The sequence below is a fragment of the Acinonyx jubatus genome, chromosome D1 (genome assembly GCF_027475565.1).
Source record: "Acinonyx jubatus isolate Ajub_Pintada_27869175 chromosome D1, VMU_Ajub_asm_v1.0, whole genome shotgun sequence".
Taxonomy (NCBI): Eukaryota; Metazoa; Chordata; class Mammalia; order Carnivora; family Felidae; genus Acinonyx; species Acinonyx jubatus.
The window spans coordinates 42,424,569-42,441,845 of NC_069390.1; the positions used below are offsets into that span (position 1 = coordinate 42,424,569).

The 17,277-nt window shown below is 38.3% G+C and overlaps 1 protein-coding gene across 44 annotated transcripts in view; it reads left to right on the forward strand.

Moving 5' to 3' along the window:
• SOX6 (SRY-box transcription factor 6) overlaps positions 1-17,277 on the forward strand; it is a 686,841-nt gene that overhangs the window by 599,087 nt on the left and 70,477 nt on the right. For all 44 annotated transcript variants that reach the window (XM_053203417.1, XM_053203416.1, XM_053203433.1 and 41 more), the window contains 2 exons: positions 3,526-3,709; positions 6,729-6,916. In XM_053203417.1, the coding sequence (XP_053059392.1) occupies positions 3,526-3,709; positions 6,729-6,916 (372 nt within the window). The remainder of the gene's footprint in view (positions 1-3,525; positions 3,710-6,728; positions 6,917-17,277) is intronic.

Consider the following 17,277-nt stretch of genomic DNA (forward strand, 5'->3'; position numbering starts at 1 on the left):
AAGAGAGCCTAACAAAATACCTGGAGGATTTCCATTTTCAGCCAGAATGGAGCAACAGGGATCGGATTTAGTCTTCCAGCTTAAGTAACTGAAACACAGGACAAGGTATATAAAACAATGATTTTCAGATATTTACGATAGGAATATAGAACAGTGATTCCTGAGAAAAGAGAAACAGATGAGAAAAGTACTACAGTTATTCCAGTTTACTGTCAAAAGGTTGTTTATAGGTAAGAGTGCAAGGAGGGATACCCACACGGAACACGGCAGCTCCCCGAATAGAGACATAGAGTTCAGAGTTTTGGGATGCCAAGGTAGATAAGAATTTGTGAGGTAGAGCACCAGAGAGGAGAGAGCTGCACAGAGGGAGAGAGGACTGAAAATCTGTAGGGGATTCTCCTGTATTTAGTGGAGTATTGATCATCATATGCATATGAAGAAACTCTCTGAGGCCAATGAAAAATACCAGATGTAGCAGGCAAAGCTATCACAAGGTTCACAGAGCACTGAGAATGGGTTTGTATTCCCATTAGCCAGAGTGGAAAGATCTCCTGACGCATGGGGTATCAGGTAGGTTTCCTCAGAAGAGTGTTACCTCAGTAATGGGACCAAATTATCCCTAGATTAATGGCTGCTCTGAACCTGCCTAACAAAGCTTAAATGCAAGCCTAGAAAGGATCAAATTTTTCTATGTCTCAGAACATGTGTCTCAGAACAAAGTCCAAAATATTTGAAAAATGCCCAAACTCCAACACCCAGAACTGTAAAATTCACAGTGTGTAGCCTCCATTCAATAGTTACCAGGCCTTTGAGGCACCTGGGTGACTCAGTTGGTTAAGCATCCGACTTCAGCTTAGGTCATGATCTCACAGTTCACAAGTTCAAGTCCAGCGTGGGGATCTGTGCTGACAGCTTAGAGCCTGGAGCCTGCTTCAGATTCTGTGTCTCTCTCTGTCTCTGCCCCTTCCCCACTTGTGCTCTGTCTCTCTCTCTCTCAAAAATAAATAAACATTAACAAAATAATTGCCAGGCTTTTATAGAAGCAAGAAAGTATGAACAATAATGAAGAGAAAACTCAATCAATAGAAATAGGCCCCCAAATAGCACAGATGATAGAATTAGTCGTTAAGATGGTAAAAACAGCTACTATAGGGACTTCCAACTTTGCCAAATGAGAAGATAGGCAAATCTTCCCCCTAAACACACCCACAAAATTTATGTCAAGCTAAGGGCATGCTGTGAGAACCAGTATCGGGCCTGCCATGTTGATAAGGGATTTGATGCTTCCCATGCCCAGTGGCATTGTTGGTGGAAGTGGCAATTACTGAGCTATGAAAATAAATAGAGCATATTCAAAGCTGAAAAATAAAAGATATTATAAACACCACATGTTTAAGAAGATAGAGGAAAATATGAGCATTATAAGGCAAGACATGGAACACATACATGGAATGTCTGGAGATGAGAAATAGTTTTTGAGATGAAAACTGTACTGGATTAGTACTGATGGGATTAGTAACAATTAGATATCACAGAAGAAAAGATTAGTGAACTTGATGATGGAATGATGAAACTATCCAGAATGAAATACATAAATAAAAAAAAAAAAAAAAAGACTATCAGTGCTGTTGGACATCAAACGACCTAGTATGCTCCTAGAGCCCCAGAAAGAAAAGGAAGGAACAGAAAAATATATTTGAAGAAGTAATGGCTAAAAATGTTTTAACATTGAAGAACACTTTGAACTCAGATATCTAAGAATCACAGTGAACCCCAAATAAAAGAAACATGGAGAAAACTAAATATCTAGCATATAAATCACTATTATTTACAAAGGAGTGAAGAAACTAGTCTAAATATCCTTTGAGTGTAGAGAAAAGAGAAATACATTGTAATGAAGCACGTAAGATGTTTTTGACATGCATAGTAGATATAACTGTGTTTCCTGAGACCTATCCTCCGTGTAGATATAGATAAATGTACATCTCAACAGATGTACTGGATTATCTATTTCCTACCAAGACAAAAAAAAATACTACGTTATTGAGTGACTTATTTTCTCTGATAGTTTAATAGAAAGAGAATCTGGGATTTGGAATCCAGTAAAGTGCAATTCAAGTGCTGTCCCTCCATGTATGGCTTTGGACAGTGATTTTATCACTCTGACCCTTCCTCCTCTGTCAATTTAGAATAGCACTCCCCAACTTCATAGACTTATTGCTAGTTAAAGGAGTGAATATGTGTGAAAATGTCTAGCACAGTGCCTGCTGTATACTGGCTTCTCTGCATGTGATTTCTATTTTCTCTTTCTAATCTTCTTGAGTAGTCTGTTCTGGTATCTTTTTTGTCCCTCCCCTTAAACAGTGACCATTGATACAGGAAGAGACCATAGAGATCAGCTAGAATCAGGTTCTCTTTTTCTACAAATGAAGAAATTGAACCCCAGAGAAGTCACATGTTTGCCAACGGGGAGGATGTTCTGTTTCCAAGCTCTACTGTGTGCTTTAAAAAATGGCATTAAAAGCAAGTTCTCTGTGCCTTTTCAGAAGCAAAACAGAAGTTAACATTTGCCAACAATTTTTATCTTAGAGCACAATAATATAGATCTTAAAACTGAACATTTAAATGAACATGTTTATATTACAACTAAATTTCTAGAATGATGGACGTGTTGTTATGTGTGTTTAACGGCAGGATAAATGAGACAAAATAAAGGCAAGGAGCTTAGCTTTCAAGCTCCTGGTTGCACTAGAGTTACAAGCCAGATATGTGAATACTGTGCTTGGTATAGAAGGGCAGGCATCTTAAAATAGACACTCTGTAAATATGTGTAGCAAAGATTATAAAGAAACATCACTTTAGACATGAAAAATAAATTACATATAGCATGGTATGTAAAACATAATTATAATGTGTGCTTGCTCTTTGCAAAAATTAATTTTAAACATGAATAGAGACCAGAATATAGACCATGAGGCGTGTCCACACCCAGAAAGCCACATAGAAGCCATGCTGTGGCATGCGGCTCCCTGGGCAGAGGCCCAGGAGAGCAGAAGAAGCCTGTGTTTCCATTTTTAAAGTACTTGCAATTGTTTGATTTAAAATATATATTAAAAAATTAGCTGCAGAGCCTATTTATAGTTGCAGGAACTTTTCAGAGAGAATAACACAAAAGCACTACAGAGCTGCTGAAATTTTAAATAATTCTTTGTAAATGCCCTAGGTTAATTTAGATCCTTGAAAACACATTAGGAAATTAAGCTGTAATGTGAGCTAATTCAGATTTTAATTTGGCAAAAAGAATGATCCAACTACACAGTTAATGTAAATAGAAGCATAACACAGGGAAATTAATGAGGTTTCCTTCCGATGAATCTTCAAGGAGGTAGATAATTAGCTTCTTTTGTTATTATTGCAGGAGAATGTGGCATTGTCTCTGAGGTGTAAAATAACTGTGGCTTACTAAGTGATAATGTGCTTCATTTGTCTTCTTTTTTAATAATTATTTATGTTAAACTCTTGTAGGACGAAGCAGCAGCACAGCCGCTAAATCTCTCTTCCCGACCCAAGACAGCCGAGCCTGTAAAGTCCCCAACATCTCCCACCCAGAGTCTCTTCCCAGCCAGCAAAACCAGCCCCGTTAATCTGCCTAACAAAAGCAGCATCCCCAGCCCCATTGGAGGAAGTTTGGGAAGAGGATCCTCTTTAGGTAAATGGAAAGGTCAACAACAGGAAGAGATGTATGAATTGGGTAAAAATGAAGCAAACCTGTTCAGTGCTGACTGATCCCTGTTTCCAAAGTGTTCCTTAGTCCAGGGGACGGGGGTGGGGAAGTAAAATCCTTTCTACTAAAACATAACTAACACCTTTTGGTGTCTTGGGGTGATTAGAACTTTTGGAAAAGTCATAATATAAATCCTGCCGGGATGGGATATTTAGATGCTGATGAGTTAGATCTAGCAAATCAGAGACTTGGGGATTTCTGTGTTTGGTTAGTGCTTTGCCGCTGAAGCAACTCTAGGCAGACGAGAGTGATCAAGAAAACTCCAAGGGCCTAAAGGGACCTGACCTCCAAGCTGCCTGCTAAAAGCCCCAAGTTTCTTTGAAGCTTTATATTTTCTTTTTTAAATGTATGTGAATTTTACATCTTATTCCTTATTAGTTTTGCTTTAAAACAAATGTGAATGACACGCTTCAATGGCATAATATGAAATAAGATTGGTATCTGATAAGATATGCCATAATGATCCTCTGGTTTCTTACACTCTCTGATATATTGCCAAGTATCTCTAGGGACATTCGTACCCCAGTGAGAAGTATAGAGGAAAAACATGAGTTTTGGCATCAGACAGACTTGGACTCAGAGCCTTCACTTACTCGTTATGTGACCCTGCGAAAGTTATTTAATATTTGTGAACTCAGTTTCCTAATCTCTTAGAGGGGAATATTATTACCTAGCTCATAGGTTGTTGTGAGAATTAAGAGAGAAAAATGCATATAAAATGCCTAACAGTGTCTGACACCTAGAAGTCATGTTATTTAAAAAGACTGGACTGAACCAATACCAACAGATTTACATACACATGTGGAATGAAACAATAAATGTAAAAGCATTTGTCAGTAGCAGAGTGCCAAATAAGTATTAACATGTTGTTACTAAGCCTCTTTGTTTCTGTAAGATACAGAGATTCCAAGGGATTGGGGATTTAGATTCTTCACATTACCTTCCTTGCCTTATTGAGTCCCAGAGCCTGAAATGCTTATTATAATAAACAAAATAATATGTAAGTGTAGTCATGTGCGGTTTAAAAGTCATTTTTGCCTACATATCTCATTTGATTTTTCATAATAATCTTATGTGGTAGTGCATTATTACCCTCATTGTATGATAAAGTAAACTGTGATTCTTACAGGTAAAATGGCTTGCTCACAGCCAGGTAGCTATTAATTAGTAAAGCCAAGAAGACTAGAATCTGGGCCCTCTCACCTGAGTTCTATAAACTCAGTGCTGTTTTATGTGAGGTCACAGTTGGAGTGTTTGCTGCACTGTGCTGGGGTTAAGTGAATCTTCTGATGGTGAGACATAATTTTTCCTCATTCAGATTTGGGACATTAGGATTCATACAGCAGCCTATTCTCATTTTGAGTCAGAGTGCCTCCTCGAGGGGCCAGGAGGTTTTCACTCCAAGTCAGTGATACTCGTGTGGGAGAGAGAAGTGAGGCATTTCCAGCATGTGAATATGGTTGCTGGATTGTTGGAAGCTTGAGATAAGGAAAAAAAAAGCCAACTTAAGGATAAATCCTAGGCTTGATCTTGAAATGGCCTTTCCATAGTCTAATTCTGAATTTTGTTTGGAAAGTATTTGCTATGTATACTGAGCATCATGAGGGACAAAGGAGACTATGTCACAGGCCCTGCTCTTTTGGAGTTTATCCTTCAGCAGAGCATATTTCTTGGATCATGAGCTAGAAATAGGCTGAAGCAATCACAATTTTGTCCAGGCAATATTGGATAGAAATGTTTTGTTTTGTTTTTATCAGAAGAGTTCCAGAGCAAAATATAATGGGTTTTCTAAATCCTAACAAGTGATTGTTTGACTTTTAAATAATTTCCTATAGACAGCCTTGGGAATTTTTTCTAAACGCATTCATATGCACATGTATTGCACACACGTAGAGGCGTGGCATAGGCTTGACTCTAGTCTGGTTCTCTCTGTTCTGTCTGAGGTGTGTGCATGCATATACACATACATGTGCTATGAAATGCTCATACCAGGATACAAACAAGTAGATCGCATTAAACTTTACCATAGCAGCTGCAATCTGTCAGTCAGCAAGCAGTTGCCCTCTTTCTGTCTAAAATTGGAAAAGCTTATATAAAGTATTAATTTTAACCTACAGTAAAATAGAAGCCATGGAGGAGAATTAGTTTAATTTCATTTTTCCCCCTCCAAGTTGCATGGAATATAATGAAAGTAAATATTTATTCTCACTGTACTTGGAGCTTTGTACTGATGTGAAAACCATTCCCACACATACAGCCTCGCTATCACGAAAACAGGGAGCTGAGAGCAGTGGGTGTTCGGTTGGGGGTAGGGAATGGGTTGTCATTCTCTTGGTAAATAACTGAGGCAGCATGATGAGTAGAATGCTTCATTAACCAGCCAGTGATTGGGGAATGGGGAGTGCAGTGTATTCCTTCCCGCCTCCTCTCTCCTGCAGTGGACATATGAGCACACAGATAAAGATGTCACTAATGTACACATGTAGCCTCACAGAATTTGTTTCTGCTAGGCCAGAGACAGCTCTCTTGCATTAGTATACCCAGGGTAACAGGCATCCTGCACAGAGATCTCTGTACCTGTCTCTACCCCCTTCTTCCCGACTACTCCCCATCTAATTGGTAGATGTAGCCAGAAGACAGACAGACAGACAGACACACACACACACACACACACACACACACACACACACACACACAAAATTGGAATCTAGGAACCCTCATCTGTGAGGAGGTGGGACTGGAGTGCTGGGGTATCCTCCAAGGGCTAAAAACCCAGCACAGCTTGGTTTCCCTGTGCTCTATGTACAATATTGCAGTTTTCTTAATACCAAACATACCCTTTCTTTGTCTGGAGAATGCAGCATTCTACAAGGGATTGGATAGTGGCAGTACTTTGTTAGCATCTAACCTGATAAGCTTCTAATAATGCATCCTGTGTGTGCAGATATCCTGTCCAGTCTCAACTCCCCTGCCCTGTTTGGAGATCAGGACACAGTGATGAAAGCCATTCAGGAGGCTCGGAAGATGCGAGAACAGATCCAGCGGGAGCAACAACAGCAACAGCCACATGGTGTTGATGGGAAACTATCTTCCATGAACAATATGGGGCTGAACAACTGCAGGAATGAAAAGGTAAAACTTGCTTCCCTCCTTCACTGGCTCTGCTGGACCCATTAGCTCATTCTCCTCTGGCTCTTTCCAGGCAGCCAAAGATTTGGGCTTCTAGCTTGAAGGCTTCAACGTTACTGCTGATGAACAAATACACCCTTTCCCACTTACTGTGGGGTTGCCTCCCACGCACCCAACCTGGCACCCAACCTACCTGCCTATTGGTATCTTTCTGTCCCATTACAAAAGATTTAAAATATTTTGTAATAAAGGGAATATATGAGGTTATTAGAATAGGAATAGACTATCTGAATATATAAAAAGAAGGAAGAAGCATATATGCTCAGGATGAAGGCTACTCTTTACTATGACTCACCATTGAATTTATTGCTAAGTTCCCTATCCGCCAGGGCAAAAAATTAAGGTAAAGCAACTTTCAAAATGCATTCATTTATTTTTTGATTCAACAAATTATGTATCAAGTGCTTATTCTGTATTAGACACTGCTCCAGGCACTGGAGATACAACAGTGAACAAATCAGACAAAAATCCCTGCTCTCATTGAGCCTACACTCTAGGAGAGCAAAGACCATGAGGAAATTAAAAACTACGTAATGTAATGTCAGTAAAGTCAGGAGGTGAATAGATGCCATGAGAGAAATAGAAGCAAGTTAAGGAAGTAGGGAGTTACAGGGTTATTCTTTTCGATGGGGTGGAATGGACTTTGAGGAAATAGCACTTCATGGAGACCATGATGGTGTAGGTGATGTGATGAGTCAGAGGAAAAGGATCTAGGCAGCAGGAATGGTAAGTACAGGGGACCTTAGAGTATAGACCACCAACAAGGAGATCCATGTAGCAAAACTAGCATATGAGAAGGAAGAGAGGTGGGACACAGAGTAAAGTGATAGCCTGGGGTGGAACTTGCTAGACATTGTAGGCCCTGGAAAGGATTTGCATTTTATTCTGAGGGTGATGGGAATCCCTGGATGGGTTTTGTTCAGGGCACAAACATGATCTGATTTACATATAAAAGGATCATCCTGACCAATATGCAAGAATGGACTGTAGAAGTTAAGAATGTAAACACATTCTGACTCAAGAATTTGACTCTTGATTTTGGCTCAGGTGATGATCTCACAGGTTCCTGAGTTTGAGCCCCACACCGGGCTCTGTAGGGATAGCACAGATCCTGCATGGGATGCTCTCTCTTGCCCTCTCTCTCTGCCCCTCTCTCATGTGTGCATTCTCTCTCTCTCTCTCTCTCTCTCTCTCTCTCTCTGTGTGTGTGTGTGTGTGTCTTTCAAAAATAAATAAACTTAAAAAGAAAAAAAAATAAGTATGGAAATAAGGAGACAAGTTGAGAGGCTATTGTAGTACACTGGGTGAAAAATTCTGATTATCTGATGAGTGAATGAAACATGCCATTTTTTTAAAAAAGAGATGACAGTATTTTCCCAGTGCCACATTCTGCAAGTTTTTTTTTTTAAACATGAGAACTATATAGGGACACATGAGTAGCATAGTGGGCAGTGTCTTTTAGTAATAGTTTTAGAATAAATTTAAAAAGTTGTTTCCATTCGTATGTTTATTCACTATAGGCTGAGACTGTAACTTATAAGTTAGAACCAAGAACCTCCGCTTTGTTTCTATCCTTGCTAATTCTAGCATGGGTGCTGTGATAGACATTCTACTCTTTTGAATAAGCTTATACTGTCCTATTTCCTAGGAGTTTTAAAGTAGCATGTGGAAAAAGTCATGATACAAGTATAAGGTCATGTGCACTGTTACTTGAGTATTTGAATGTATAGCTATAACCAGAATGTTGTGTGTTTTTCTTTGTTTCCTCTTCAAAAGGTATGGTGATGTAATAGTCTGAGATTTTGGGTATATTCGTTTCCTAAAATTGTAACAATGACTAAACTAGATGGCTTAAAACAACAGAAGTTTCTTTTCTCACTGTTCTGGAGGCCAGTTTAAAATCAAGGTGTTGGCTGGGCCATACTCTTTCTGAAAACTCTAGGGAAGATTTCTTCTTTGCCTCTTCCTAGCCTCTGATGGTTGCTGGCAAGCTTTACCATTCCTTGCCTTTTAGCTGCATCACTCCCAATTTCTGCTTCCCTCCATATGGCTGTCTTGCATGTGTGTGTGTGTGTGTGTGTGTGTGTGTGTGTGTGTGTCCAAATCTCCTTCTTCTTATAAGGACACAAATCATTCGATTTAGGGTCCACTCTAATCCAGTGTGACCTTGTTTTAACTTGATTACATCTGCAAATACCCCATTTCCAAATAAGGTCACATTCACAGATACCAAGGGTTGGGACTTGAACAAATCTATTTTGGAGACACAATTCAGCCAATTACAGTGCGATACAGAGCCATTACTCATGTTAAATCAAACTCTCATCCTTGATTGATCCCCTATACTCTTTAGCCACACTAGCAGACTGCTGAGATTCAAGGGCTGGGCTGGGGTTTAAGGGGATGGAAGTATGATGGAATTCTCAAAGTATGGACATTATCAAAGTCCTCACATAGATTAGAAGGTTTAGCTCTGGAAGTGTTGACTTTCCAAAGTTTAATAAAGAATTTTATGTCAGTCCTCATTGCACTGACTTACTATAATGTTAACATCAAACAATCAATAAAAAATTGATTACTTGGCCTCTTTGCCTTGATTGATACTCTTGGTGGGAAGTTCAGATCAGGTAGGAGAGAAACTGTTTGGGGAAATGTGTGTCTTTTGGTAACCTGTTAAGCCATAAACTTTTATATACTTGGGACTCGTGGTTCACATGCCAGTCACTGGATCCGCTCGGTCAACTAAGTACCTCACCCTCACAAGGCAGAACCCCTTTTTGAGAACTTCCTGGGTAGATGGTTACATATAGAGTGAGGTTTCAGGACCACAAAAGAAGAAAAGTCTTGCTCCCAACTTCTTCTACTATTCTGATATTAGAGATAAACACAGAATTGATCTTTTGATCTATGATAGTTTTCTCAGTGAGAACACCATGAAATAACATATTTACTTTTAATGTGAATAATATTATGAGATCCTTTTGGGGGAGCTGGGTGAGTGAATAAGTAAGTTTTGGTGTAGGGATAATGAGTGGGAAATTGGGTTAACAACAACAGACTGATACATACACTTGGTACCATCTCCTACTTTACTATTTTGTCAAGGGTTAGTCCTAAAATTAATCTGAGAAGCATGTCAATGACTTATTTATAAGAATCTTTTTTTTAATTTATTAGTTTTCAAGTGAAAGTAATACATGTTTACTGAAATTTCTAATACAGAAAAATATATGGTAAAATGCTAATTATCCTCCTTACCTTATTAACTACTATTAATGATTCAGAAATTTTCTTTGAGTAGTAACAATCATTAGTATGTCAGAATTTTCTTTGCATATATGAGAAATTATTAAAGAGTCTTAAAATACATATTCTCACTTGAAATAGTAGTCACTGAGTTGTCTCTTACCAGCTGTGTGATATTTGGCAAGTTGATTACCCTCTCTGAACTTCAGTTGCTTCATCTATAATATGAGGATAGTAACCTGAGTTACAATGAAATAAGATACGTGTGAATATACCTAGTACATTCCTGGTGGAGTAGGCATTTTCTTTTATTTCCTATACTTTTTAAGTAAGCCATGGGTGACCTTGAATATATAGAACAAAATATACTATTTTGGTTGGCACAGTGAAGAAGTCCTCACACAATAATAAGAGGGTCAGAGGAAGGAAATAGTCAATTTTTCAGATTTTGGCATATTGGCTAACTCACATGGTTAAACTCTTTTCCAGATGAGTTGCTACACAAAGCTATGAAATCTTCAGGTTAATTAGGTTAGGTTAGGATTTCTCAACCTCAACATTATTGCCTTTTTTTTTTTTTTTGGCTTGATAATTCTTTATCATGGCAGAGTGGGGCAACTATCTGGCCTCTACTCATTAGATGCTAGTAGCAACCCTCCATTTGGTTGCTACAATTGCCAATTGTCTCCTATTGGGGGAGGAAGGAGAAAATTGCCCCTACTTGAAAAATCACTGGGCTAAATAAAATGTATTTAGAATTAATATGTTTCAGAAACTTCATTCTACAAAAAAAAAAAACCCACACAAGTTATTTTGTTTAAAAAACCATTCTGTTATTAAATTATGAAAATCATTTGCTTTTGATTAATGTTATGAATGAAATCTTCTTGGAAAAACGCATCTACAAATTTTTGTTTGGAATATTAGCACAGAGAATATTTAAAACATAATGTGTTCTTAAGCCATTCAGTTTGAAGGAGTAATGAGAAATAAATTCAGAATTGTTGAAGCAATTCTGCCAGCCCCTCTGTCATTCCAACCAGGCCTGGAAGAGAGCATCCTAATCCGTGTGCACCATACCTAGTAGTAAATTGGCACTGGGCATACCTTACTTCCAGCAATGATCTTTCTGTCTGACACTGTGACCTTGTATTGTTGAATTTGTATCATCAGTTAGATTTGGAGTTCAAACTAAAGGTTCTACTAACTTCAAATACTACAGGTTAATTTTATGTATTGGTCATTGACTTTTCTTAATTCATTCGGGAGGGAGAAGTCTGAGGTTCTGAAATCTTATTTTGCTTTGGAAGACACAGGAGAGAGATTAGAGATTAGGTTATGATTTAAAAAATACTAATAAATCCAAACTTGACCTAAAATATGTCACAGTGAATGTGACTGAGCCCCTGAGGGTAAATGGTAAAAGTCGTTTCTGCAGAACCAGAAAACCCTGGTTTCCCAGTTGAAACTCTTTATGGGGTTGTCTCTGTAGATGACTTTACTGGGGTCTCTGTAGATGACTTTACTAGGGTTAAAATTTGGGTACTGAATAGTCAAACAGTATCATGGTAGCTTTGGCTCTTTTATAATCAAAACATCCATCTTAATTTTGTGATGGTCCATAGGATACTGAGTTTTCTCTCGAAGATCAGATTTTCTTCTGAGGTCAAAGAGGGTAAATATATAACAATGCAATAAGATAGGTGGAATGGATTGTGACAAACTCATTTTAAGTGTCTTTGGAGTTGTTCACTTTGGAATTATCTTATTTTTCTTAAATATAAAGATCCATAAATTAGATTTATGAATTTGTTCTTTGTAACCCATAGTACAGTTTTAGAGAGTTTTTCAAGGTGTTTCTGTCACAAAACCTTATAACTTATTAAGCATACCTTGTCACTCTCTTATTTGGACAGGCTTTACAGAGGAGTGTGTCACAGAGTTGGGTTCCTTGAGAAGTGGGACGTGAGATTGAGGCTAGCGAGAATGTTTATTGGGGTGTGCTCTCTCTCATTGCCACCTATGGGAGGAAAAGGACAAAAGAAGGACTGGTTTATGATGTAGTCTGTCAAGCCCCAGAAAACCCCACAGGAAGCTTCGAGGCTGCCATGGCCATTCAGAATTGTCCCAAATTGGGTGTGTGGGGGGTGAGCTTTCACACACTTGTGTCAACCAGTCGTTGGATGAGGGCTACCCTGGGCAGGAGACATGACCTTGGGTGAGGTGACTCTCTTTAGCTGAGGCAATGCCAAAGAGGACCGACAGCTGGAGAAGGCTGGCTACCAACAACAGTCCCTGCAGGTTGAGAGTGTAAATCTTTCAGTCCTGAGGTGGGATCTGGGCAAAGCATCACAATGTCCACTGTGGAGTGTTTCTGTGACATTTAGTAGCATTAGATATATACAAAGCATGTTTTATATGTTTGGTAAGTGTGGACAAATATCTATTACACAGGAGTGGGGATGCTTGTGTCTTTATAACATATAGACTCACATATATGTCCATCAGAATGTGTGTTTACCCATGGCATATTTCACTTTATTGGGTATATCCCAATTTTAGCACTTCAAAATGAAACATTGTTGACTTGATTGGCCAGAACGGCACCAATGGAGTTGTTCTGGTTGGTTGTGTCACAGGATATTTAGGGTCTGTTAAATATATAGATTGTAGGGACAATAGACTGTAACAGCACCTTAGGAGCTGTTATGCTCCATCATTTCAACATAGCTTCCATGCCTGGATTGTGAGTGTCCTGCCAGCAGAAGTCTAAGTTACTGCCCTCGATTGTAGCATTCCACGTCAAGAACACCATTCATCTTTATCCCTAAGTACCAGTGCAATTAGATCATATTATAGACTAATTGCTTACCAAATTTTGTTGTTTTGACATCTCTAAGATAGAAAGTATTTCAGTTATGACAATACACAGCAGAATTTTAAATAGGCTGCTTCCAAATGTCCTTAGCGCTCAGCTAAGGGCATCTGGCCAGAGGAGAGGTGAGACAGAGTGCGCTGTTTCAGTGTTAAAGTGTGATCTCTAACTCCTCTGACCTTCCTGACATTTGAGTGCTGACTAGGTAATTGGTTAGAACTTTCCTGAATAGCTATTATGTTACTTGGGAATCCGGTTATTTTGCTCATCTTAATAATCCTGATGAGCCAGGAGATTGATTCCCTACTGATCAGAGTTGGTCATAAATAGGTAGATTACACATCTACATGCATGTGGTCTGAATTGCTATTCCCCTCACCTCCTGAGAGTCTTTTAAGACAAATGCTTGATCTTATCATGTGTCAAAGCAAGCTATCATGGACACTCCTGTCATACTGTCTGTCAAGTACATTGATGGGATTAAAAGCGTAGAAAGAACTGGAGGGGACATTACATTTGATCTGGCCCAATCACTTCAGTTCACTGAAGGAAAACCTGAGGCCTAGAGAAAGGAAATGACTTGCCATTGTCACATAGTGGGTTCATGGCAGAACAGAAATTAGATTTCAGCTTTCCTAATTCTCAGACAATGACGTTCTTATTTATAGAACTGTGCCAGACTCATTTATTAATTTTCTATGAGCTCTTTAAGACTGTTACACATAACAGTACTTTTTACATTGACAATCTCAAAACTTTGATAGAATCAGACAATAAAAATCAACAAGATCTATGAAGCAGAAAAGCATTGAGCCCCCTGCTTCCTGTACCTCCTCTCTGGGTAGGTCATTCTTCTCTGCCATGATGTCTATTGGTTCTGCCTCTGGAAAGGTATCAGTCAAAAAACTGAAGGTTGAGCGATGTTAATATAGACAAAGAGGCAAAAGTGGAGGCTAAGTGTGGAACAGTAATAGAATTAGAGGCCACATAGTATTTTTTTTTTTACTTTCATGATATAGACATTTGTTTTTATTTATTTAATTTTTTTTCAATATATGAAATTTATTGTCAAATTGGTTTCCATACAACACCCAGTGCTCATCTCAAAAGGTGCCCTCCTCAATACCCATTACCCCCTTCCTCCCACCCCCCATCAACCCTCAGTTTGTTCTCAGTTTTTAAGAGTCTCTTATGCTTTGGCTCTCTCCCACTGTAACCTCTTTTTTTTTTTTTCCTTCCCCTCCCCCATGGGTTTCTGTTAAGTTTCTCAGGAAACCTTCAAGGAAAGGGTAATTATCTCCATTTTATAAGCATGTTTATTGAGACTCACAGACATTAAATAACTTATGTAAGAAACACAGCACAGGCTACTTCCAGGATTAATCCTGGAAACTGAGTCCCAGGATTACCCATACTCTTTACAAAATACTATGTGAAACTTAACAGAGGCCACGTAGTATTTTGTAAAGAGTATGGGTAATCCTGGGACTCAGTTTCCAGGATTAATCCTGGAAGTAGCCTGTGCTGTGTTTCTTACATAAGTTATTTAATGCCTGTGAGTCTCAATAAACATGCTTATAAAATGGAGATAATTACCCTTTCCTTGAAGGATTATTTTGAGGGAAAAAATATGTAGAGCACATATCTGACACAGGGGATGCTCATTTAATATTAGGTGCTTACTTACTTTAAGACCTCAGACAGGTTGACAAATCATTGTTAATTTTGTTAAATTTTCACCCTTTGGTGCTCTCCAGTGGTGGAGGGGTTAACCTACTGCTCCCCAAATGTCTTAGAATGGAAGGTTACCAAGAGGCTGACAGCACCTTCTTATGAAGTCAAGATACCCACTTTTCTTTTTCATTCTTAGAGTAACCTGGATACACTAGCTACCTGCTAGAATCTGGCCACAACCAACATGATAATGTTTAAATTTGATTATGTTAGAGTTCTAGGAAGATTTTGTCCTTACTAACTTAATATATATTTTCATATATTTCCAAAAAACAAAATTTAAATCTATTATATTTGAAAATATTTAACCTGATTCTTGATACCTCTATACATTTCTCATGCCCAAATGATATCTTTCTCAATCAAGTTAATGGGAAAATAATCATTCAGTCTCTGAGGCACATTGCAAACTTGTTTCTATTTGTTCAAAAACAGCAGTTGTTCAATTTTTGAAAGTGTAGATTCTTACTCTTCAATCATACTTTGCAAAAATATCAGAACAGTACATCAGTATTACACTGATGTAATACTGCCCCCTTTTATTGGAAATGAAAAACATACTGGATGTCTTCCGCTTCGCATTGTCAATTGCCACAGCTCTTTGTTACTTATATATACAGTTGATTCAGATATTCATTGTTGTATGACAGGATAAGTTCAGACAGAAGATCGATAGAGCCATGCAACAATAAGTGAAAAGGGATTGTGAGCAAATTATTTAGCAAGGTGTGTTTGGAATGAATGAGCTTCTTATCTAGCACAGAGACTAGTGAGGTTTTGTTGTTTCCAAAGGTGTACAGAGTACTGATTAATCAAAGTGGTTGTCGTTGTAAGCAGTTGACTAGTATGTTTAGTTGCAGTGCTTTTTTCTATGTCAACCTATTCCCAAGATAACAACTTGTGCCATAAGGGTTTTGGACACATTAGATATTTTATAGTAAGGGAACAAATTCTAATTGTAACATCCTCATTTGCAAAGCAGAGCAGTAGTTGGCTTATTTTTTGCTTTTTTGTTTTTTAATATGAAATTTATTGTCAAATTGGTTTCCATACAATGGAAATAGTGCTTATCCCAACAGGTGCCCTCCTCAATGCCCATCACCCATCCACCCCTCCCCTCCCTCCCACCCCCCCATCAACCCTCAGTTTATTCTCGGTTTTTAAGAGTCTCTTATGGTTTGGCTTCCTCCCTCTCTTTTTTTTTTTTCCTTCCCCTCCCCCATGGTCTTCTGTTAAGTTTCTCAGCAATAGCACTGCTAGGAATTTACCCAAGGGATACACAAGTGTTGATGCATAGGGGCACTTGTACCTCAATGTTTATAGCAACACTTTCAACAATAACAAAATTATGGAAAGAGCCTAAATGTCCATCAACTGATGAATGGATAAAGAAATTGTGGTTTATCTACACAATGGAATACTACTTGGCAATGAGAAAGAATGAAATATGGCCTTTTGTAGCAACATGGATGGAACTGGAGAGTGTTGTGCTAAGTAGTTGGCTTTTAAAAAACATTTATGGGGGCACCTGGGTGGCTCGGTCAGTTAAGCGTCTGACTCTTGCTATCAGCTCACGTCATGATCTCATGGTTTGTGAGTTTGAGCCCCACACCAGGCTCCTCACAGTGAGGATTCTCTCCCTCCCTGCCCCTCTGCTCTCTATCATCCCTCCTATGTGTGCTCTCTCTCTCTCAAAATAAATAAACTTAAAAATAGATAAATAGATAAATAAATAAATAAATAAATAAATAAATAAATAAATAAATAAAATTTATGCAGTACTTTTCACATCATAACAACATGTGTGTTTTGTTTTTATAGTGCTTCTGAGCTTCAAAAACACTACTACATATATTATATCTCTTGAACCTTTCCAAATTCAGAGATATAGGTATTACTATCCTTGTTTTGCAGATCAAGAAACTAAGACCAGCTCTAGATCACTTTGCTCCAACATTCCCTCTGTCCATTGTCTCATTTGTTCCCTACATTTCTGTGAGATTGACAAGGCAACTTCACTTAAAATCTAAAGCAAGACACGCATCTGAGTTTCAAACATCAATTTTAATGAAGTGAGTGCTAAAATCATGAGATAGGTCTACTTAGATATATATGCTTCATGTATATTTCCTTGTAAAGAATCTTTCTGTTTATACTTGTGATAGTGTTTTTGTAAAATAGCTTCTGCAGAACAAAAATGCTAAAATACTAGAAAAAAACTTTAAGTTTTATTAATGTTAGATTTTACATTTGAACCAAGAACATTGGGCAACTATGCAGTGTTGTGTATAGGCTCCTGGCTGAATATAATCATTGGGCTCCTTTTATTTCTGTTGTCAGGGCTACTTGATTTGTTGCCTAGCTACTAGTTTAAGACCTAATTCATAAAAAACGACAACAAACTTGCTTGGCTCCTTACTTTTCTACACGTTAAATGGAAGAATGGTGA